This window comes from Saccopteryx bilineata, chromosome 5 (genome assembly GCF_036850765.1).
Source record: "Saccopteryx bilineata isolate mSacBil1 chromosome 5, mSacBil1_pri_phased_curated, whole genome shotgun sequence".
NCBI classification, from domain to species: Eukaryota; Metazoa; Chordata; class Mammalia; order Chiroptera; family Emballonuridae; genus Saccopteryx; species Saccopteryx bilineata.
In genome coordinates this window covers 235,585,834-235,608,252 of record NC_089494.1, presented here as the reverse complement: position 1 = coordinate 235,608,252, position 22,419 = coordinate 235,585,834, and the positions used below count along the sequence as shown (strand labels likewise).

Here is a 22,419-nt window from a genome sequence, read left to right as displayed (position 1 = left end):
CCCTGACTCCATAGCATCACCTTCCTTTGGTGCCAACCTCGAGTTCCTCCTAGATACCCTGTTGTTTGCATCTCCATCCTTTGCTGGCTGTGTGACCTTGGGCAAGGTGCTTAATTGTTCTGTGCCTCAGACTGCTTGTCTGTAAAGCAGGATGAAAGTAGTACCTACATCCCGTGGTTATGCAGGGGTTAAATGAGTTAAAAGATGTAGAGTTCTTGGAAGAATGCTTAGCATATAAAGAGAGCTAAGTAAATGTTAAATGTTAGCAATTTATCGCTATTGCTCTTGTTTTGAGCCTGGGTGTATTAATATTTTTTATTGCTGCATAAAAAATTATGATAAACTTAGCACCCATTTAAATCGACACCATTTATTATCTTAGTTTCCAAAGTCAGAAATATGAACATGGCATGACTGGATTCTTTGCTCAGGATCTCACAGGGCTGAAATCATGGTATCAGCAGGGACTGAGATCTTATTTGAGGTTCATCGAAGCCTCTTCCAGGCTCATGTGATGTTGACAGAATGCGGCTCCTTACAGCTTTAGAACTCATGGCCACCAGGAGCTCTGGCTCTCCCTTCTTTTAAAAGCTCCCCTGATTATGTCAGACCCAATCAGATAATCTTTCTTTTGATTAACTCAAAGCCAACTGGTCGGTAACATAATCACACGGTGATACTGTGTCACATTCACGGTTCTACTGGCACTCAAGGGGAGGGGATTATACAGTGTGTACACTAGTTGGTGGTATTCTTGGGGGTCCTCTTAGAATCCTGCCTACGTACTGGATAATTAGGTAAACTCTGCTTTCTGATTGCTTTCTTGAATTGGACTTGGGTGAATACATGATTCAGTAATCACCACTACCATTTCGGATTTTTGTAGCATCTGGAAGTATTCAGATGGATTCATACTGATCTGGCTTCTGGAACCAACCTATATCATTCCTGTCCTGTAATTTTTACTAACTGATGGGGCCAGCTAGCTTGTCAGAGCCTTTTAGGAGAGGACCAGGACTTGTAACTGTTGAACCTGCTGCTAGAACCCTGGAGTTCCAAAAGGATGGCCCACAGCTGCAACCCCTTCCAGAGCCATTTGTTTATTTCTAATGACTCCCAACTAACAAAGACCAGATCCCCCTTCAGCTGTCACTGGTGCCTGCTGCTGTGCCGGTTCAAAGTATCTCTGTACCTGCTAGAGAATATGTCCACTTTAAGGAGAGGCTTTAGCATTATTTTCCAAAGCTTTCCTTGACCCTTTTCCCCTTCCCCAATTAAGTCTGGGTTTGTTTCCATTTAATTCAGTTTATTGTCCACGAAAAGGTATTATCAGTGAAATCAAAATGATAAAGAATGTATTTTAGAAGATTTTTAAAACTTGTTGACAATAACACTCAGGGAGTAAACCCAATTATTTTTAAATAAAAATTGTAACCAGATTTCTAAGCAATAAGACATGGACAAAACTTTACAATAGGAAATATCTGGTTTTGGAGCATAGATTCCCCCCGAAGATGCTAAGTTCTGCTTCTCAATGTTATTTTCTTTACTGTTTTACAAAAATACATTAAGGTAAACGGAAAAAAATGAATTCAGCAATGCTGTGGGTTTAGAATTTTGAAGTGTCTGGTTACTTTAGCATAGCCTAACAAAGGATGATCTTTTTAATCCAACAAGCCATGGTTTGCACCTGACTCTCAGTGCCTTAATAACTGGCATCCCTCCAGTAATTTGGACAATTAAAGAGAAAGGGCTCGTTCATAAAGATAATATGAGATAATTCAGACTTTGATTTCTGCTTTTTTTTTTCTTCCTCCCAGGACAATATCATCTTATTCTTGAGAGGTTGTAAAGAGCTCGGCCTTAAAGAATCTCAACTTTTTGACCCTAGTGACCTACAGGATACATCCAACAGAGTAACAGTCAAGTAAGTAACACACAATTTACGTTTAAGAGAAACCCATTGATGGTTTGAATCGCAGTTTTGTGATGATGTTTTACGATCTCAGAGGGAAAGAATTGAGTGCGCCTAATAAAATGAAAATGTGAAGGTAAAAATCAAGCTTTCAAAACAAGACACATTGATCTTCCCTCTGTGTGCAGCTTTCATTCTGATCAAGTAGGATTTTTTTTTGAAATGCAAATGATCACTCCTATAGAGTTAGAATGTTAAAAGAAAAGAAAAAAAATGGTAGGTGAAACATAAAGAAGTGGGAGGCAAGAAAGCAATATGCACAGAATCTGTGTGTGTTAGACAAAAAGCTTTTATTGGCTCTATTTGGGCATTTGAATAGGCTCTTGGAAGACTGCAAACTTGGTAAACAGATCTGAACTCTGTTTATTATGCAAGGAGAGCAATAGATTACAGAGAAATCTCTTCTTCATTTACATTTGTAACTGTTTTCTCATATGTGTCAATGATCAAGTTCTTTAAAGATGGATCATTGGCCATTTGGCTATTGTTGACTGTATCTACTCAATAAGCTATGTTTGGGACCAAAGAATTTTTGGGAAAGAGTGTCAAAGTAAAAGAAAAGGCAATGTGATTCTCTGTAAAGAAATACATCATGACCAGAATAATAAGAAAAAGAGTTCTTGTGAGAGAGGGTAGAGAGAACTTTCCTGTGGTTTAGAAGTTCTTTAGACTCTACAAATGTCATATAAAACATTTTTCACTCTAGTCAAACACTATTTGGCATGAGTATATCTTAGTAATAAGCTTCATTACATGGAAAGGATCTGTGGATTGGCTACACTTCCCCTTTTGATTACTTTGGGGTTGTTTTATCATAGAAGAACAGAAAAGGGGAGAGAAGCCAAATTCAGAGCTATTAATTTTATAGCATTTGACAATATTGATTATTTTAAAATGATGGGGGAAAATGGAAACTACTGAATGAAATCAAGTTAGGAGTTTATATTGGATTTTATGATTTGTGACTGGAAATAAGGGGGAGGCAGCCATGACTGATTACATGAAATTGCTTTTCTGTTGTTAATGTGCCATTCTTTAATATTTCTCATGGAGAAATGTTGATTAAGGGCACAAACAACAGAATAAAAATTATGACATTTAAATATGGAAACCACCATAAACCTCATGTTAGTCATCACATGCTCCATTTATTACTGTACCTAGCCTCTATAAATCATTGCTTATTTTAGGAAATTGTTTCAAGTTCTGCCTCATCTCACATTTGTAGTTTCACCTGATAGCCAGTGACCAGAAACAATTGTAACTGTGCAACATCATAATCATCAGTCACACACACATATTGCTTAGAAGGGGAGGGAGAGTTCACTTTGATATATTTATTGATTTACATTACTAAACCAGGAGTATTCTGAGATTGCTTTTAGAAATTCAGAATTCTTAGCACCTTTCTCGCTTATCTAAGAAAAGCTGGGCATCAGGAAGTTGGGGTCTAAACCTCTACCTGTGTCTTTCTAGGGCTGTAATCCTCGGCAGGTTCCCTTGTTTTAGTAGGCTTTTGTGTCTTCATCTGTAAAATGGACCCGCAGAGAAGGTTCTGTCTGGTATGATTCTCGCTAAAATTTGCCCAGTGAAAATCTGAGAAGATGGTTCAACCAGCTTCTGAAAAAAGGAGACTTTGATTCAAAGGCACAGAAATCAATCTAAAGGAGCAAATGTCCCCTCGACCGGTGGCCACAGACATCGTCACTTCTCAGTTCCTGTACCATCTTCCGCTCCTCCTGTTCTTTTCTCTTTTCTCTTTACCTTTCTTGCTGCTTCTTCTTCCCATCTCCTCTTCCCTGTGCTTCCCTTCCCTTCTTTATCTTGTCTTTCTGTCTATCTTCCCCTTTTCATTTCTTCTCCTTATTTTCTCCCCCTTATTATTTTTTCCTGCACTTGAGCATTAATGTTTTCTTTAGACAATACTTTTCCGTCATGTTCCTAGATGACACTATCATTTTTCATTCATTCATTCATTCAGCTTATATTTACTGAACAGCTACTATATGTCAGATACTTTCTAATCACCACAGAACTGGAATGGCCAGTGCTTCCTGTTCACATGGCATTTGTTGTCAGAGTCAAGAAATGAGAAATAACTAACTAAATAAAAAAGACAATTGCAAGAAGCGATGAGTGCTGAGAAGAAAAAATGGGTGATATAAATGACAGTGACTATCACACTAGTACATATAACAACTCATTATGTTGTATACTTTAAACTTATACAATGTTATATGTCAATTATATCTCAATAAAACTGAAAAAAAAAAAGAACAACAAAAAAGATAGTGATCAGTCCAGAGATAGTCAAGAGTAGGCTCTCTGTAAAGCTGGTATTTTAGCTGAGGGCTGAGATATGAATGGGAAGTGAGAACCGCCAGAGTGTGGAGGAAGAGCATACAGAAAGTCTGGGGAAGAGAGACCAACTTGATTATAAAGAAAAGTAGCCAGTGTCATAGAATGGTAATGAACAAGGATGCGTGTGGAAGGAGGTATAGTCAACAACCATGGTAGGAGGTTGAAGTTGAAATGATTATGGAGAAAACTTTTTATTTCACCATCTGAATATTTAGAACACAATTCTATATTAAAAGTATGCCATAAATTCATTGACAGTACTTAGAAAATCGTTTCCAGTTTTAGCAAAGAGTAGGCCACAGATGAGCTTTCTGCTGATAACATTTCTGTCGATGGTGCTGGTTTAATTTGGCACGGTATACACGAGACATTTGTTCTATAGCTCTCGTAGACCAAAGTAGAACTGCTGTATTTTTCTGCTTTTTCCCTGAGAGTCGAGCAGAACATTAGCAGAGGTGGAGAACACCCCACTGACAGCAATTAATTCCGTAGCAGTAAGTTATAGGGGTAGATCCCACAGAAGAAATGTTGATGCTTTTCTGAGATTGTTTTTTTAAAAACACACTTTAGGTTAGCTTTCATTGTAGGTAACTTCTCTTACATTTTTTTTTTTTTTTTGAGAAGTAACTTGAGTGGACTAAAAAGAAAAAAAAAAAGGAAAAACCTGCAAATGATTACTGCATGTGTAATTTAGTGAACTCTACCTGTAATGGATGCCAGACGACCTTGACGGGTGTGAGAGCCCAGTCCAGGGGGCGGGCAGCAAGCCTCGTTCCAGGGGCGAGGAGCAATCAGATGGACACAGGGCGGGGCCTTGCTTTACTCCTGAACATTTCTCTAAGAATTTTGGAAGCATTTTCACACCATTGCTGTGTGGAAGTCATTCAATGGATATTTTGTGAGCTCTTACTATGTGCCAATCATGATTTTATTTTTTTTAGAATTGGTCACAGTCTTAATGAACTTTTATGATCAATGTAGAAAAAGTTTTGTGTTCCCTGTTCTTAATTTGTTTTTCATAAAAAATTTAAAATTTTTGATAGTTTCTGGTTGTTGTTTTTTTTTTTTTGTTGTTAAATTAAAAAAATAAAATCCTAGCAAGTATCTAATGATATACCATTTTTTCTGTTATAAGGAGGAAACATGAAAACATTTTCTTAATCCAATCCAAATTGGACCATTGCTAAGAAACCCAGGTCCCTGTTAATGGGTTTATCTTAGTATATAATATATTGTTTTCTATTACCTCATACTTTAGTTGACTTAACATTGTGCGCCTGCGGGTTCATCAGCTTGAGCCCAAGGTCACTGGCTCGAGCAAGGGGTCACTCGGTCTGCTGTAGCCCCCTGGTCAAGGCACATATGAGAAAGCAATCAATGAACAACTAAGGTGCTGCAATAATGAGTTGATGCTTCTCATCTTTCCCCCTTCCTGTCTGTCTGTCCATCCCTGTCTGTCCCTCTCAACCCCCTCTTACCTCTCACAAAATAAATAAATAATAAATAAATAAGTAAAATTGTGCACCTGGTCATTAATATGTACTTTGGGTCAAAATACACAGCAATAAAGTAGTTGGGGGTCTAAAAACTTGAAGTTCTTGACTGGCTTAAATAATAGCATTACATTCTCCCTCCTCTGCCCCCACCTGAAGTTACCATGGGAAAGAAACAGTATTCATTTTTCCTGGTATTTATTTGTTGACAAGTTAAAGGAATTTTGGAATAATTTTGGAGACTTTTTATATTTCACTGTACGAATGTTTAGAAAACTACCAGCAACTAACTTATCTGTTTATAGCTTGAAACTAAATATTTATGCATATTTAAGAATGCACGTGTGTATATTTTCTTGCTTGTGGCTAATTCCCAACTCTAATTTATGTCGATAGCAGAAAAGGACATATATTTGGAGAGTATTGCCTCTTGTACATACCTTTTCAGGTCTATTTAATCAAGGTTATAGACCTTTGATAAAAGTATTGTGTGAAAAAGATTTGAAAATGCAGTCAGATTTCCATTTGACAGTGGTTTATAATTAAGGCACAATTTCGCTTTAACAGTTAAACTTTGAGAATAGAAATATAAGCAGTCTTGGCTTTAAATGGAATTCTTTATTTTTTCAGATACTACAAAGCATTCATCTTTTCATGGTGCACTGTGAGACTTTTAGCCCACCTTGTGTTTTCTAAATAATTTTACTTAGTACCTGAAATAATAATTATAGGTCTTAAAAAAACACTCTATTTTCCTGGTTCCATTATATTAGTTAACTTCAAGGACATCTTAGAAGTAAGTGCTTAAGTAAAGATCACAGTGAAGAAACTGTGGTTCTCATCATATTTTCTTTTCTTCTTCCTTAATTAGGAACCTTGATTATAGCAGGAAGCTGAAAAATGTAAGTGTTTTAACTTTACTCTCCAAACTTACTCCTTCTGACTTTGATGGCTCAAGTGTAAAATTTAGTTCCTATGTTTACCGCTTATATGCCTTGCTACAAAGAGTCCCAGAAAACTAGTATAGGTGTCTCTGATAGAAGAATGATGACTATAGCAGAAAAATAAAAGGTAGATGGGGGGGGTGTTCTCTTTGATTAAATAGTGCTCAATCCAGGAATAAACTAGTGAAGCCTGGGCCCTGTGACTCCGGTTCTTAAATACAAAATGACGCCTTGGCACTGACGTCCGTTCCTTTCTGTTGGGAGCCCATGTGGGATTAGAAATTAAACAGTTGGGCACATTGTTTTAGGGAAAGAGAAACACAATATGAATAGTGTTGAATGTCATAGGCCTGTATTTTTTTTTCTATTAATATCTTATGTTTGTATTAGTATTTCCCCAAATCACCTTTTTTGTAGTTAGATCTTATTTTCAAAAGGCAGGTATGTTACTGCTCTTTTAAGGTTAAAGCAAGAAATGTAAGAAATGACCTTTTGCATATAAAATAGGACAATGAGTGGTGACCCTCTCTTTTTAAAATGTCTACGGTGCCATTCTATTTTTTTTTTTTTTTTTTTTTTTGCATTTTTCTGAAGCTGGAAACAGGGAGAGATAGTCAGACAGACTCCCGCATGCGCCCGACCGGGATCCACCCGGCACGCCCACCAGGGGCGACGCTCTGCCCACCCTGCGACCAGAGCCACTCTAGCACCTGGGGCAGGGGCCACAGAGCCATCCCCAGCGCCCGGGCCATCTTTGCTCCAATGGAGCCTTGGCTGCGGGAGGGGAAGAGAGAGACAGAGAGGAAGGCGCGACGGAGGGGTGGAGAAGCAAATGGGCGCTTCTCCTGTGTGCCCTGGCTGGGAATCGAACCCGGGTCCTCCGCACGCTAGGCCGACGCTCTACCGCTGAGCCAACCGGCCAGGACCAGTGCCATTCTATTTGATTGACAGTCTCATTCTTATATTCTTTTTCTTTCATTGTAAAACTAGGGCTGTGTGCTGTCGGCATCATACAGTTTTAGGCAGACCAGAGGGCCTGTCATCGAAAACACCCACAGTTCTGCTTCCCACGTCCCCAGTCCGCCTTCCAGGACAGCCTCATGTTCTCGGCACACATTAGTTATTTTATGGTCCTAGTTAATGTCCTGACATTTGGAATTGTCTGTTCTCTGGAAATTTATTTGTAAGCAATCAGTTAAAAAAAAAAAAAAAAGACATTCTAGAAGTTTAAAAAGATGACTGAAGTAAAATTTTTCCACAGAGGTAGAAAACCAAATCACATCAAAGCGTTGATGGCACATAATGGTATTTTGGACCTGTTGTCATCTGAACCATGTACACAAAACACTGTCCAGAGCATTTTCTGGCCTAGCCAAGTGGAGAGAGGTACAACAAGTACTTCCCAGCCTGGCTGAAGCAGTAAGACCGAATGTGAAAATAAAGTAATCGTCTTAACTTTTCCATAAGCGTCACATCCCACTGATTCAGTGTGAAGGACTCGCCTTCAGCCAACCGGTGCTGGGTTTGATGAGAACGTTGGGTGAAGCGTGTTTGCTCTTGTGGACAGTGTCTCTGAAAGACAGAACAAAATAACGTAAGGCTATAGCTTCAGACCATTGACTACCCACAGACATTTTAAAACGTGTTCACTGTCTGTGACTATTAAGATTGTTTGATTGACTGTAACCTTGCCCAGGTTAAATATTCCTCTTAGATGGTTAGATTAATGGGAGTCCACCTGTCCCCCAACGCTAGGTATCTGTGTGTCGTATTCTTCGTTACACTGTTTTCTTCTGACTTTAGTTAGATATGCTGTGTTGATCTGGTGCTGGTAACCACTGATTAATCTTTATCACTTCTTTGGGATTTTTGCCATTGGTCTTAGCAGAACCTCTGGGCCCACAGGTAGAAGGTATAAGCACTTCTCTCAAAATGAATTGACGATCTGTTCATTACTTATCTAGGTAAAGACTCCAGAGTTTCTGAAAAATGTTGCTTCCTAATTTTGAATATTTTATTATGCAAAAATAATTTTAGAGGATTTCTTTTTCCTTCTTGCTGTCTTATAGATGAACTGTTTATAAAACTGGTGTCTTATTCTAACTACTGAATCATGTTTGCGTTGACTGATACAGCACTGGGTTCTTATTAAACTGATTTTGCATTTAATGATTCCTCCCGGGAGGTGAGTTCCATAAATCTGTTGCACATTCTCACCTTCCGGCTTTCCTAGGAGTGGAGCATTATTGTGTCTATAGTTTAAAAGTAATTCTTTGCTGAGGTCGCCAGTTCGAAACCCTGGGCTTGCCTGGTCAAGGCACATATGGGAGTTGATGCTTCCTGCTCCTCCCCCTTCTCTCTCTCTCTCTCCTCTCTCTCTCTCCTTTCTAAAATGAATAAAAAACAAAACAAAACAAAAAAAAAGTATATAAAAAAAAACAAAACAGGAACAAATACAATATTTAAAATAAAGAACAAGTAAATTTAAAAAAAATAAAATAAAATAAAATAAAAGTAATTCTTAAGGAAAAATTCTCCCGCTCTTGTGCACCATTTTGTTTCACAGGTATTAGTTACCATTTACTGGCTGGGAAAAGCAGCAAATAGCTGTGCATCCTATAGTGGCACGACGCTGAACTTGAAGGAGTTCGAAGGCTTGCTGGCTCAGATGAGAAAGGTAACTTGGCTTTTCTTCTTTATTACGTGGGGTTTAGACAAGGTGGGAAGGCAATCCATTCGTTTGTTTTTAAGATCATGACAGTTTTGCATGGTGGGATTGAACCGGCCAACAGTGTCACATGCACTCCAGGAAATGACTGCTGGCTCACCAGTGATGTCCTTACCGATGACATCTTCTCCTCAAGCATTCCGTGCTTACCTGAACTTTCATACCCTTTGGAGAAAGGGGGATCTGAGCTCATCCAACTTTAATTCCAAAAGAGCAAATTCAATCTGTCAGTGTATGGCTTTGTGTGCCAGAGAGCTCAGTGCTTGTTTTCTTGGGGGAATAATGCCTGTTTTAAACAATACAGCATTATGCAAAAATGAAGACTTGTTCTGCACTTTCGTCCTAAAGGTCATTTTGCTAACCCGTCAAGGGCCTTGGTGTGGGTGAGGTACCCGCAGCCAAGTTCCTGCCTGCCTGGGCACCCACCCTGGGCAGGCTCTGATGATTAGACACATTCTCTTCCAAGAGGTGCCTTTCTTGGCCATTGTCGTTGACTGAGCTGGGAACTTGGAAAACATTTTTTTACAATATTAAAAGCTTTGTTTATTTGATTATGGGAAAGACCTATGGTAGGAATTTGTCAAGAGAACATTGAGACCTTTTATGTGAGCTGCCTGGAGGTTCCCTTTCAAGGTTCAGCGGTATAGATTAGCTCATTCAAAGTCACTGGGATCGAGTATTACCCAGGAGAAGCCCCACCCAGCCAGGCTCAGTGAATAGGTAAGGCTCATTTGTAATCAGGAGCATTCAGAGGTTGGGATAAGGCCCACATTGTGGCACAAATCGGCGAAGGCCTTGCCCTCCTTTCTTCTCCAACGTGCAAACTAAATGCACTAATGAGACCTCACTGAGAGACATTCCATCCTTTAAAAATGTTCTTTTAATACTCAAAGCAAGAATTCATTCCAACTTTCTAATAATAATTTAGTTTTTTTTCCTTAAATTAAAGCTCTTAGCCCTTACAGTTCTTTCATTTGCCTGGAGCCAGTCTGGCTGACATATTTATAAATGGACAAAGCTTTTATATGGGTTATAATACATACAAACAAAGGTTTAAAGCTAGATACTTTTAAAAAATAAGACAGGCACACCCACCCCATTAAGCACAACAAATTGTTTCTCAGTGTCTCTTAACTCTTATTTGTCCTTTAATTTTTCATCTAACTCTGTAGTTAGAGAAAGTACAAATCCGGGACAGATCTAGTCTGGGGTTTTGAAGTCTAAACTTTTTTTTATATAGACATATTAAATTTGGACTTTGACGATAGATGGGTTATCACCTTTAAACCACTTATTTAAAAGCTCGGCCTCGCCCTGGCCGGTTGGCTCAGCGGTAGAGCGTCGGCCTAGCGTGCGGAGGACCCGGGTTCGATTCCCAGCCAGGGCACACAGGAGAAGCGCCCATTTGCTTCTCCACCCCTCCGCCGCGCTTTCCTCTCTGTCTCTCTCTTCCCCTCCCGCAGCCAAGGCTCCATTGGAGCAAAGATGGCTCGGGCGCTGGGGATGGCTCTGTGGCCCCTACCTCAGGCGCTAGAGTGGCTCTGGTCGCAACATGGCGACGCCCAGGATGGGCAGAGCATCGCCCCCTGGTGGGCAGAGCATCGCCCCTGGTGGGCGTGCCGGGTGGATCCCGGTCAGGCGCATGCGGGAGTCTGTCTGACTGTCTCTCCCCGTTTCCAGCTTGAGAAAAATGAAGAAAAAAAAAAAAAGCTCGGCCTCACACTTCCCCTGCCGGATTCCCCTGGAAACTGATTTATCTTGTTATTGGCATTTCTTACCCCGAGTCCACCTCCTCTACAATCTGAGCAGCTATTGGTTTCTTCAACTTCCTCCAGCTTGCTTCCTATTGAGACAGTGGGTTATTTCAGCTGCCTTGAAATGGGCTGTTTTTGTGAACAGCTGTTGCTTTCAACAACATTAAAAATGACTATTGAGGACATCACAGGATGTAGGAGAGTAGCAGTATCAATGGACAAAATGTGACTTGACTAAAATGGCCGGCTGTGGTAGCCCCATATTTCTGTACAGAGCCTAATCTACTTGGACTTTACAGGTCTGGAAATATTAGCTTATCTGGAATATATGTTATTTCTTTTTTTTTTTGCCCCGCCCCCATTATAATTAGGTTCAGCTGCGAAGTGCAGAAAAGTCTAACAGTGACTTTAAGAAGATAAGAGTTTTATTTTAAAGTCACATAAATGCGATTGGATGTGAGCGGTCCAGGGCTGGTGTGGGCTGGTGATCACCAGGGGCCCAGGCTCCTGCCGTCTTTTTGCTCCATTATCCTTAGCCCACGGCTCCTCGCTTGCTGGTTCAAGATGGCTGCGTGAGCTCAGCTGCCATGTCCACGTGTGAGTCAGGAGAAAGGAGGGATGAGGAGGAGAAGGGCCTACATCCTCCCTTTAGACACACTTCTGGGAAGTCATACGCTACCCCTCTGCTCACATTCTGTTGACCTGATAAACTTGCTCACACATCCATACCTAGCTGTAAGAAAAGACTTGGGAATGGTAGGTTTTATTTCAGCTAAAAACTGTGGGTGTTTTTACTAGAAAAGGAACGGAGAATAGATATTGAGGGACCACAGTCATCTCTTCAACACATAGATAGGCTGAAATAAATATGAAATTTAATTTTTTTTTCTTTCACAAGAGAGTAGCCAGAAATTTTTTATATTTACTTTTCTGTTGGGAGAAATGTGCACAAGGAATATTAGCTGTGGTGCAACCTGTTCGGTTCTGTAATACAAGTGGCCTGTGCAGAGCCCTTAGCATAAGTGTCTGGTGGGTTCTCATATTAGGTTGCGGTTGCTATATACATAAAGGTCTCTGAAAGCATGGCAACAGCAGCCTTTCACTGTGCCTGGGTATGCCAGGGGAAGTCTCCCAAGGAGGGGACACCTAAACTGAACAAAGGGCAATAGCTGTGAGAGTATTGAGACTCAAGGGAGAGCCAGGGGACCAGGTGGCTTCCGAGATCTCAGAGACGGAACTAGAAAGTCTTTCTCTCATCTCTTCCTATCTCTCTTTGCACTCATTCTCTCCTCCGATAGGCAGACATTCCCTCACACCAAGAACATGGCTGGCGGCATCCCCAGGATTACCTGCTGCTAGCTCTTTGCCCAGAAAGGCAGGGAAATCTTGCCCCTCGGCCCTGCTGTAAAATTCCTAGGGGTGTACTCTGAGCCAATGAGGGTTCTTTCTCTGAACTAGCCACTGTGACCAGGGTAAGGGGCACCATGATCGGCTGTTTCAGGTGAGGAGTGTAACCAGAACCGGGGAATAAAGGGAGGGGAGTGCGATGGAGGAGCCCAGAGCTCTGCCCGACATAGCAACCACCGTCAACTTCTCTTTCCTTAACTTGCCTTATTTTTCAAAGACACTTCCCACCCAACTTTGTGTTCATGTCTCTTTCTTTTTCTGTTTATATTAACTTTCTAACTAGAACATAAGGCCCATGAGGAAGGAGTATTTATCAGTTTTGCAGAATGTCGTGTCCCCAGCACTCGGACAGTGCCGGGCATGTGGAAGACGCTCAGTATATATCTGTGGAATGAAAAGCTTTCCCAAACAGTGTGTGTTGGGGAGGAGAGGGGCCATCGGGCTGGAAATGTAGAACCTGAAGACCCTCCAGAATGGGATTTAGTTGCCGAAAAAAATCACAAAGGAAGCAGAAAATGTTGGGTGGTAAAACAGGCATCTGGAGTTTCTCAGATACCCTAAGTCAGGGGTCTCAAACTCGCGGCCTGGCCCGCCAAACAATTTTGTGCGGCCCGCAGACTAATCTACGAAGTTCAAAATATTTTGGATAAAATTAAGTAAGCCTAGGGGCCTACTTGTATTTTTCATTTCTCTAGCATCCTAGCTAGATATTAGCTTAGTTAACAGCAGTTGTGATGCGAACTACAGTTTCTGGTCGTTTTGTGACACTGAGTAAACTGCATGTATGATTGTGCTTGTTGTACTGATTTTTTTTTTGTTTTCAACTGCAGTGAGAAAAGTGTTGCGTAACAGTTGCCTTTTGTAGCCTGACCTGTGGTGGCGCAGTGGATAAAGCGTCGACCTGGAAATGCTGAGGTCGCCGGTTCGAAACCCTGGGCTTGCCTGGTCAAGGCACATATGGGATTTGATGCTTCCAGCTCCTCCCCTCCTTCTCTCTCTCTGTCTTTCCCTCTCCTCTCTAAAAAATGAATAAATAAATAAATAAAACAGTTGCCTTTTGTAGACCTAGTGCGGCCCACATGCTGAGTTGAGTTTGAGACCCCTGCCCTAAGTCATCCATCAGTACTCACTGGTTCTCATTATCATATTCTCAAAAGAGAATAAGAAAAGGACAGATGAGTGAAGTAATTCAAAATTATGTCATGGAAGCTGGTGGTTCTCAACCCTTTCACTGACACGTTTTTACTGGAACAACTAGCAGTTAGCACAGGGGGCTGACTGGAGTCTTCCCTCCCTCCCCTCAGTGCCCTCTGTGGAGGACAGAATGCTGCTGCGCTTCTAGGTGGAAAACAGCGATGACATAGCCAGACCCCAAGAAAAAAGAACTTAAACTCTGCTAGCTTTAGTGTTGGTTTCTACCTTGTACTCTCTCCCCAAAGTTAACTCCAGGCGACTTAATGGAATCCAGTATAACTGTCCATCTAGCTGCTATCTACATCTTTATTTCTGGCTGAAGAACCAGCTTCTTGCTTCACCGACAGACCAGCGTGGCCAGGGATGGCCATGGGTGGCCTGGTTTTAGCTTCTCAAATTGGTCATCGCCATTCAGCTTCCAGCTCTCACTTGATCGAAGGTTCTGTTCTTGGCTTTCTACACGGTCATGAGCAGAACGGCCGGTCTGTTTGTCTCTCCCACAGCTAGCTGTGGGACAGAGCAGACGTTCCAGGAACCATGCTGACTTTTCCTTCCTTCCTCTTTTCCTATGGTTTATAGAGTAGGGTGGGAGAAATATTTGGACCTGTGGGAGAGTCTTTCTGATACTATGTTCTTGAAAATCCAGTTTTGTGTTGCTGCCCCAGTTTCTAAGATGTTGTCATTTCTACATGTGACAAGCGCCTCAGCTCCCTGTGTGTCTGGGCTCCCTGTTGGGAGATTGGGCCAAAGCATCTAGATATGGGATGTACATGAAGAAGGAGATAGAAGAGTTTCAGTATATACAGACGGTGGTATTCTTAACTACATTCGTAAAGCTTGTGTGATTTATACGTTGCTATTTTCATATACAGGGGAATCCATGGTAGTTATTATAACCATCGCTGACACTTCGTGGGCAATTATCATAGGTCAGGCATTTTTCTGAATCCTCTCCGTACAGTAACACTTAACACTCACAGCAATCCTTTGAAATAGATGTCATTATTAGCTCCATTTTACAGATGAGAAAAAACAAAGTGGGCCAGGTAGAATCACTTAGCTAAGGTTAGACCTGGATTTAAACCCAGTCGGTCAAGCTTCCAAGACATGCTATTAACCTACTCTAAACTGCCCCAAATCGCCCCTCGTTTGCAGTATTTATAGTTTGGTGATCTAGGCAACAACACCCTTTAGCTAGCACCACCCACAGAGTAGGGACATTATCTAGTCATTGGAAGAGGTGATGATGGCGACCGCTGTAACTATACTGGAGTTGATCAAATGTTGTTAGGTTTTACCTTGGGATTTAAAGACAGGGGTTGTGTTGGGATCACAGCTTTGCTGCTTACTCTGTGAGCTCCGGTTACTTATTCTCTCTGATTCTTACTTTTCTCTACTGTAAAAGCGGGACAATACTAACCACATCACTAGGCTGGGAGGGTGTGGGGATTAAATAAAGTAACATATAAGAAGTATCAGGCCTAGCCACAGGTGTATAGTAAGTGTTCAGTAAAAATGATGTTCATTTGTAAGCATTCGGTTTATTCCCAGTGAATAAATAACCCGAGATAATTCTTGGCCTTTCTGAAGAAATTAAATACAAAACCATATCTAATTTAGATCTACAATGAAAAAGTTAGTCATGAGTTCCTCTTCCAGCTCTGGCTTTTGTTCAAGTCCTGGTTAACTTTTGACCTACAAGTACACGACCTTAATATAGGGAACTGAAAGTTGTGCCTTCCTCTGGGGGCTTGTGCGGGCCATATTCACCTGGACCGTCTGACAGCCTGTGCTTCAGGGGCCTCGTTCAGGTCCTGGCTGTGAGGACTGCAGGGTGCTCCTGTCCACCCTGACCTTCTCCTCTCTCCCATTCCCTACTCGGAACGGAAAACCTGTATGTGCCTTGTGAATTACAGCCGCTCCGTCCCCTCAAAGTACCTCCCACCGGGGATTGTGTCCGGGAATCTGGATGTAATTGATAGAAGCAGCCGGCAAAGGCACTTCCTACAAAGGCATTGACCCCAGTGAGCGTATTAGCCAGCATAGACAGTTTCCAAAATCTCAAATATGGAGACTTTTTTTTTCCCCATTGAGAATGTGGAGGGGACTTTCCTGAGCATCCCAGGAAATCCAGTGTGACATTCCAGTCTTGGCCGATGAGAACAGTGTCCTCTGCAGCCCCGATTTTAAGCAACTGTGGGGGTGGGGGGGGGGAGATTACATTGAGATTTATCTTTGAGTGACCAGAGTTATTTTTGTTTTCGTTAGCCGGGACTATTGTAATTAATGCTACGACACTGGCGGGAACAAGGCTTTTATTATAATACGAGGGTGAGGATGGCTTTGACTGACCTTTCTCCTGCTGGAGTTTCAGTGTTTTAGTATGTGCTGCTTGCGCTGAAAAGAATTTATAATCACAGGCTGTCAAAGACAGCCATTGTTCTCACGGCGCTGAACATGTGGGTCAGCCCCAAGTGCTTCCAGCTCCCCCAGCGCCAGGAGCCGGCCGAGAGCGGGAGCATGCCTGGATTCTTCTGAGGCATCAGGAAAAGCATTTTGCATATTTTTCATTGCTTTTTTTTTTTTTCCTAACTTTTTGCCTCGGAAAGACAGCTCCCTTTCAGAGCAGGAATTTCCCTTCAAGGTAGCAGGAGATGGAAGCCCGCTGCTCCAGGATTTTACGGATCTGATTCTGTTGCAACAACAAATGCGTGCATTTGCCAGACCGCATAAACAGGAGCAGGGGCGCTGCTAAACTTGGGGCGCCGTTCCTGCACAGACATGCAGTTATGGATTCCGAAAGGCGGGTCAAGGTTAAGGTTTTCATCTGTCATTGTATTCTTGTGAATCCAAACTTGTTGATCTTTTATTCTTTCTTCCTTTGACTTTTTTTTTTTTTTTTTAAGAAAACATTGTGGAATAGGAGTGTCTGGGGACTTTTTTTTTTTTAATTTCTTAAGGTGGGTGATTTCTGATTGGGAAAGTTGTAGCAGGGGAGGGATGAAGAATGAAATTTTGGCTTGAACCCATTCGAGAACTGGTTGCCATAACCTGTCCATACCAATGCTAGATGCAGGATTTTTTTGGAGACTACTGGAGACTGATTTTCCTGAAATTGATGGCTCAACGTCTCTTGCTGTAACGTCTGTAATTTGTTAATTTTACTTTTGGACAGGAGACTGATGACATTGAGAGTCCTAAGCGTAGTATCCGAGACAGCGGTTACATCGACTGCTGGGACTCGGAGCGCAGTGACTCCCTGTCTCCCCCTCGACACGGCAGAGATGACTCCTTCGACAGCCTGGATTCCTTCGGCTCCCGTTCCCGGCAGACGCCTTCGCCAGATGTAGTCCTCAGGGGAAGCAGCGATGGTAGGTTGGAGCCTTCATAAACCACACATCTTAGAATTAAACACAAACAAGGGCTGCCTTGTGACCGGTGGAGGGGTTGGCGCTGGGTAGGCGGAACCTGGTAACTCTAAACTGGGAGAAGGAAAGTCTTTTAATGTTGTTTTTCGCAGTCCGTAGAATTTTGGTTGGCTTTGCCAGCAGTTCGTTTGAACATTGCCTCAGTGAGCATATCTTCTTTTGGAAAATGTGTGACATCATTCCTCCCTGGGTCTCAGTGAATCAAGACGCTGTGCAGACCATTAGCTCATAAAGTGTGCAAAAGGTTTATATCCTCCGGGTATGAGGAAGGGAAATGTTTGAGTGAGTACCACACTGTGTGAGTGAAAATGGATCGGCTTCCAGCAAGCTGGAAACGCTCTACACACATGGAGGAAAGCTCTGAAGCCTGGAGTCGTGAAACTTTAATTGGCAATCTGTTTGATGGGTACGATGCCCGGCCGTTGACGAGAGTGATGCAGGTGGCCATTGTTGTGCAGTACACAACCCAGACTGCCTGGTCTGAGGCTGGGTTTGATTTAAACCCTGTGGATTTTATATCACCAGTAAGGAATGATCATTTTTCTTTACAGAAATGTATGCTCGTGCCACCTGATATCAATTTAATGCGTATTTTCCAGAAGCTGGTTATTTAGTATCTTGTACCTTTGTACTTTTCAGAAGGGCTGATGGCTTGCTTCTGCATGTATAAACTTGCAGAAAGACATCAAGGCTGGTGGGGAACTTTTTTGTTTGTATTTTTCTAATGGATCTCTTAATGCTAATATTTCTAGAGACTTCATTTAAGCCTACTCTCCAGATAAAAATGATCTTTTATAGCTTTCGGCTATAAAATTATATGGTATTAAAACATGTGGGTATTTAATATGTCCGGGTTCTGAGTTAATTGCCTGACTGCTAGTGTCTCATTTAGTCTTCAGTGCAGATTATGAGATACTCACATAGTATCTCCCTTAGTCCTCCCATGGGGCTGTGAACTCCTCCTTCCTATTCATATTTTACAGATGAACCTTAGAGAGGTTAAGTAATCCTCCTGACATTAGCAAGTGACCAAAATTACTATCAGCAAGTAGGTAATGTTAGCCTCAAGAACTGTGGATCCAAATATTATGCTCTTAAGCTTACTTGACCCACACTTCTTTGTTTGCCTAATAGATTTTTTAAATTCTAGATGTCTGAACTAATGCTTTTGTTTAGTACTTACACTTCCCAACACATAGTTTAGCCTCAGGGCCCCATAGTCTGTGACTCCTAAAGAATTCCATGGTACATTGTGAGGTGCTTGAAAAACATTTTTAAAATTTTATATGACCTCTTAAGTGCCACCCACAGTTTCATAGTTACACTGCTAAGTGCATGATCTAATTGAGCTCTGACATAACTAAAAGATAGATTTATTTTACGAAATCTGTCTTAACCAACTATTTTATTCATTGTAGTGTGATTGTTTTTAAAATTCTTTTCCTCATCTTGGTCCCTGATGACTGGTAATGTTGGTCCTTTACTTATTCTGTTGGCTTCCAGGGGTTCAGAGTTTATAACGAGCCACATCTTGAAGGGATTTGAGATGGTGATTGCTGATAGGGTAGTTGTGCAGAGAGGCACAATTTCGTTTGCAACAATTAAGCTTGATATACTAGAGTTTCTCTTATAAATGTTTTCCCCGTATGAAGACTAACATAAAATTGAGCTTCACAAAACACCATCCATGAAAGAGCATCTTACACAAGATTTCACCAATCAGCCCAATACTTTCAGGCTTATGTTCTTGTAAACTAATGAAGACCTAATGAGGTTCTTTAAAGAAAAGCAACACATTTTTATGTGCCTTAAAAAGAATTAGTGTAATTTTATCCAAATAGAAGTTGTATTTCCTTAGAGTTTATGGTATATTTTTTAAATGATGCTAATCAAGAAGATTGCTAGTCCTAATAAACACTTTCAAATTTGCAAGGGAAAAAAATTCGTAAATCTTGAAAATTTATTTCCTAGGACTCATAATCAATTAGGGAAAGTCTAAGTATAAAATTCTCCAACTCCATAGTGGGTCAATATGGAGAGCTTTTCTTTCCTTATTATTGAGGCCCACAGACCCATCCAGTAGGGACAGTCAAGAGCCACGCTCATTAAAGGTGTCATGGTTCTGTGGGTCAGACACAAGAGCTACCAGGTGGGGATCCCGTGGGTCCCCAGGGTGGACTCAGCCAATCTGTCTCGCTGCATGGGTATCAATTTACCAATTCCTCCCTCCCCTTCACCAGCATGCCCTTCTAAGGCCATTTAATGAGTGTCATTGAGGAGGAAGCACAAAAATTTACACTCAGGTACTTTTTAAATTAAGAACATATTTTGTAAATATGCATTTTGTTAAATGGATACTTTCATCTTTTATATAAAAGATGAGTTATGGTCCTAGCCCAGTGGTAGAGTGTCTACCCCGCATGTGGAAGTCTTGGTTCAATTCCCGGTCAGGGCACACAGGAGAAGCACCCATCTGCTTCTCCACCCTTCCCCCTCTCCTTTCTCTCTGTCTCTCTCTTCCCCTCCTGCACAGTGCTCCATTGGAGCAAAGTTGGCCCAGGCACTGAGGATAGCTCCATGGCTTCCACCTCAGGTGCTAGAATGGCTCCAGTTGCAATGGAGCAATGCCCCAGGTGGTCAGAGCATCGCCCCCTAGTGGGCTTGCTGGGTGGATCCTGGTTGGGCGCATGCGGGAGTCTGTCTCTCTGCCTCCCAGCTTCTCACTTCAGAAAAATTTTAAAAAAAGAGGAGTTATGGCAGAGAATTAAGGAATGAAAGAATTTAAAATGCTAGAAGATTAAAAAACAGAGGGTTAGAGTTGTGTATAGCAAAGATATGCAGGAGAAAGAAAGACCTCTTTTTACTGTAAAAGAGAACAATGTAGCCCTGTGGAAAGGAAGGATTAGACTTTCATAAAAATTTTAAAAAATTAATAAATAAAAGGATGATCTGTTTATGTGTTAAACAACCTATTTTGAGAGTTTCAGTGTATTATAGATAATATGTATTTTTTTAGATATTGTACACAAATAAGTTTCCTTTCTAGAATTGAGACAGTTCTAATCCATTATTAAGGCTTCATAGTTGATTGAAGAATCATTTTCTTTTATTCACTTGTATTCAACACAGTGCTTCCCCTAGTCAGATGCTTTAAGCAGAGGACATTTTTCCAAGAGAAATATGTCCCATAGGAAGAAACCTTGGGTTGAGAGTTTGAAAATCAGATATTAGAGTCCCTACCTGTTACTAACCAGCCATAGAGAGGGGGCTTTCTTGGTCTCTCTAAGCCTCTGTTCCAACTTTATAAAAGGGGAATAATATTAAATAGGCAAACAAATTTCAGAGCTTGCAAAGTGTTTGTTTATAAGGCAATCCGCTGGGCTCTAAACGTTTTAGTATGACACTGAGACAAATATATATGCAGTATTTGACAAAAGAATAAGGGTGGGGAGGGAGCTAAGTTTAAATTAAAAACTAACAAGTAATGAAATGGTCAAAACTTCAGAAGGAAGCCTGAAAGCAAGTGGCATGAATAATTCATAAACTGAATATTTTATCTGCAACAATGGACAACTTGTTTATGGTCAATGCTTTTAACTTTTATAGTCTTTTAAAAGCCATTAAATCATTTCATCTCCAGGGCAAATCATTCCATGCCTGTTTTACAGAAAAGGACAGTCAAGAGTGTTAGAGACAAGCGTAGGAGCCCACAGCTCATTATTGACAGATCCAGAACGATTAGGACATCATGAGTAGTCAGCATGTATTAAGCCTTTGCTGTGGGCCAAATGCTGTATCAAGAATTTTGCAGATACCTGATCCTTCCAGCAGCCTGGTCAAGTAGATGGTATTACCATCTTCGCTTTACACATTGGGAAACTGAGGCTTAAAATAGTGAAGTAACAGACGTAGAGTCTCAGAGCTCCTGGGGGCAGAGGTCAATGTGAAGTGGATCTGACTCCACACCCTGTACCCTGCCCACTCCACTGGCCGCCACACCTCTCGGCTCTTAGTTTAAATCTCTTTTCACAAGTGTAAATGGGTAGTTTTCTATTTGGAGTTGAACGGCCTCATAATGCTCTCATTGATTAACAGTTTCCAGCCACCATTAAAATGGTGCTTATCTATAAATAGTAGTGTTTGTTTTAATGACAGCTCCACTCTCTGGATCTTAGAAATCTAGTGATGATAGGAGACTCAGGAAACTAGGACACAGTGGCATTAATTATTGGGGTTGTTTCCCAATGAAAGGCTGATGTCGGCAACATTGACTTCCTTTTTGTTGTCTAAAACACTCTTTAAACCAAACCACTTCATTCATTCGTCAGACAATTGGAGGATGCCCACCGTGTGCAGAGACACGGGAGTTAGTGCTGTGGATGATATAAAGCCCTGTTCGCAAAATAGCGGAAAGCAAATGTGCAGAAAGAAAGAGCATCAGACCATAAAGTTCCTAGAAAAAAAAAAGGATTGTCTCCAGCAATGAGTACCAGGAAGGACTCTGGGATAGAGGAACATGCATTTATTACAACTCAAACCATTCTTTGGAAGGCAAACCCTTAGTTATAATCCAAACTGGCCACTTTCTGAATTCCTATTGTTCCTATCTGTCTGTGCTCCTGGATTATAACTAATATTCTCCAGGTGTTTCAGGGGTTGGATAAAGTTACCTCAAAGACAAATGCTTTATGATTATTATGTGTCAGAATATCTAGCACAGTGTACCACGTGGAACAACAGGTGGTCAGTAAAAACTCTCTTGGTTAATTTATTACTTTTTTCTTTTGAGAGTGGCAAGAACCTGAGCAGGTGTGGCGTGCTATTGCAAATGTGTTGCTAATTGTAATTCTCAGATTCTGTTAGGCTTACCTCTGCTTTTTTTTTTTTTTTAATTTTTATTGAATGCATTGGGGGTGACACTGGTTAATAAAATTATATAGGCTTCAGGTGTACAGTTCTATAATACATCATCTGTATATTGTATTGTGTGTTCACCACCCCAAGTCAAGTCTCCTTCCATCACCATTTATTACTTCTTTATTTATTTATTTATTTTTCTGAAGCTGGAAACGGGGAGAGACAGTCAGACAGACTCCCGCATGCGCCTGCCCGACCGGGATCCGCCCGACCGGGAT

At 41.2% G+C, this 22,419-nt stretch overlaps 1 protein-coding gene across 36 annotated transcripts in view; it reads left to right on the top strand.

Annotated features, from left to right (window-relative positions):
* The window catches only part of LIMCH1 (LIM and calponin homology domains 1), a 335,363-nt gene that overhangs the window by 225,772 nt on the left and 87,172 nt on the right, over positions 1-22,419 (top strand). For 29 of the 36 annotated variants that reach the window (XM_066233748.1, XM_066233763.1, XM_066233758.1 and 26 more), the window contains 4 exons: positions 1,821-1,927; positions 6,701-6,731; positions 9,340-9,450; positions 17,032-17,227. In XM_066233748.1, the coding sequence (XP_066089845.1) occupies positions 1,821-1,927; positions 6,701-6,731; positions 9,340-9,450; positions 17,032-17,227 (445 nt within the window). Of the gene's footprint in view, positions 1-1,820; positions 1,928-6,700; positions 6,732-9,339; positions 9,451-16,379; positions 16,670-17,031; positions 17,228-22,419 lie in introns of those variants that run through there. The other 7 variants (XM_066233768.1, XM_066233767.1, XM_066233766.1 and 4 more) reach the window with 4 other exon arrangements.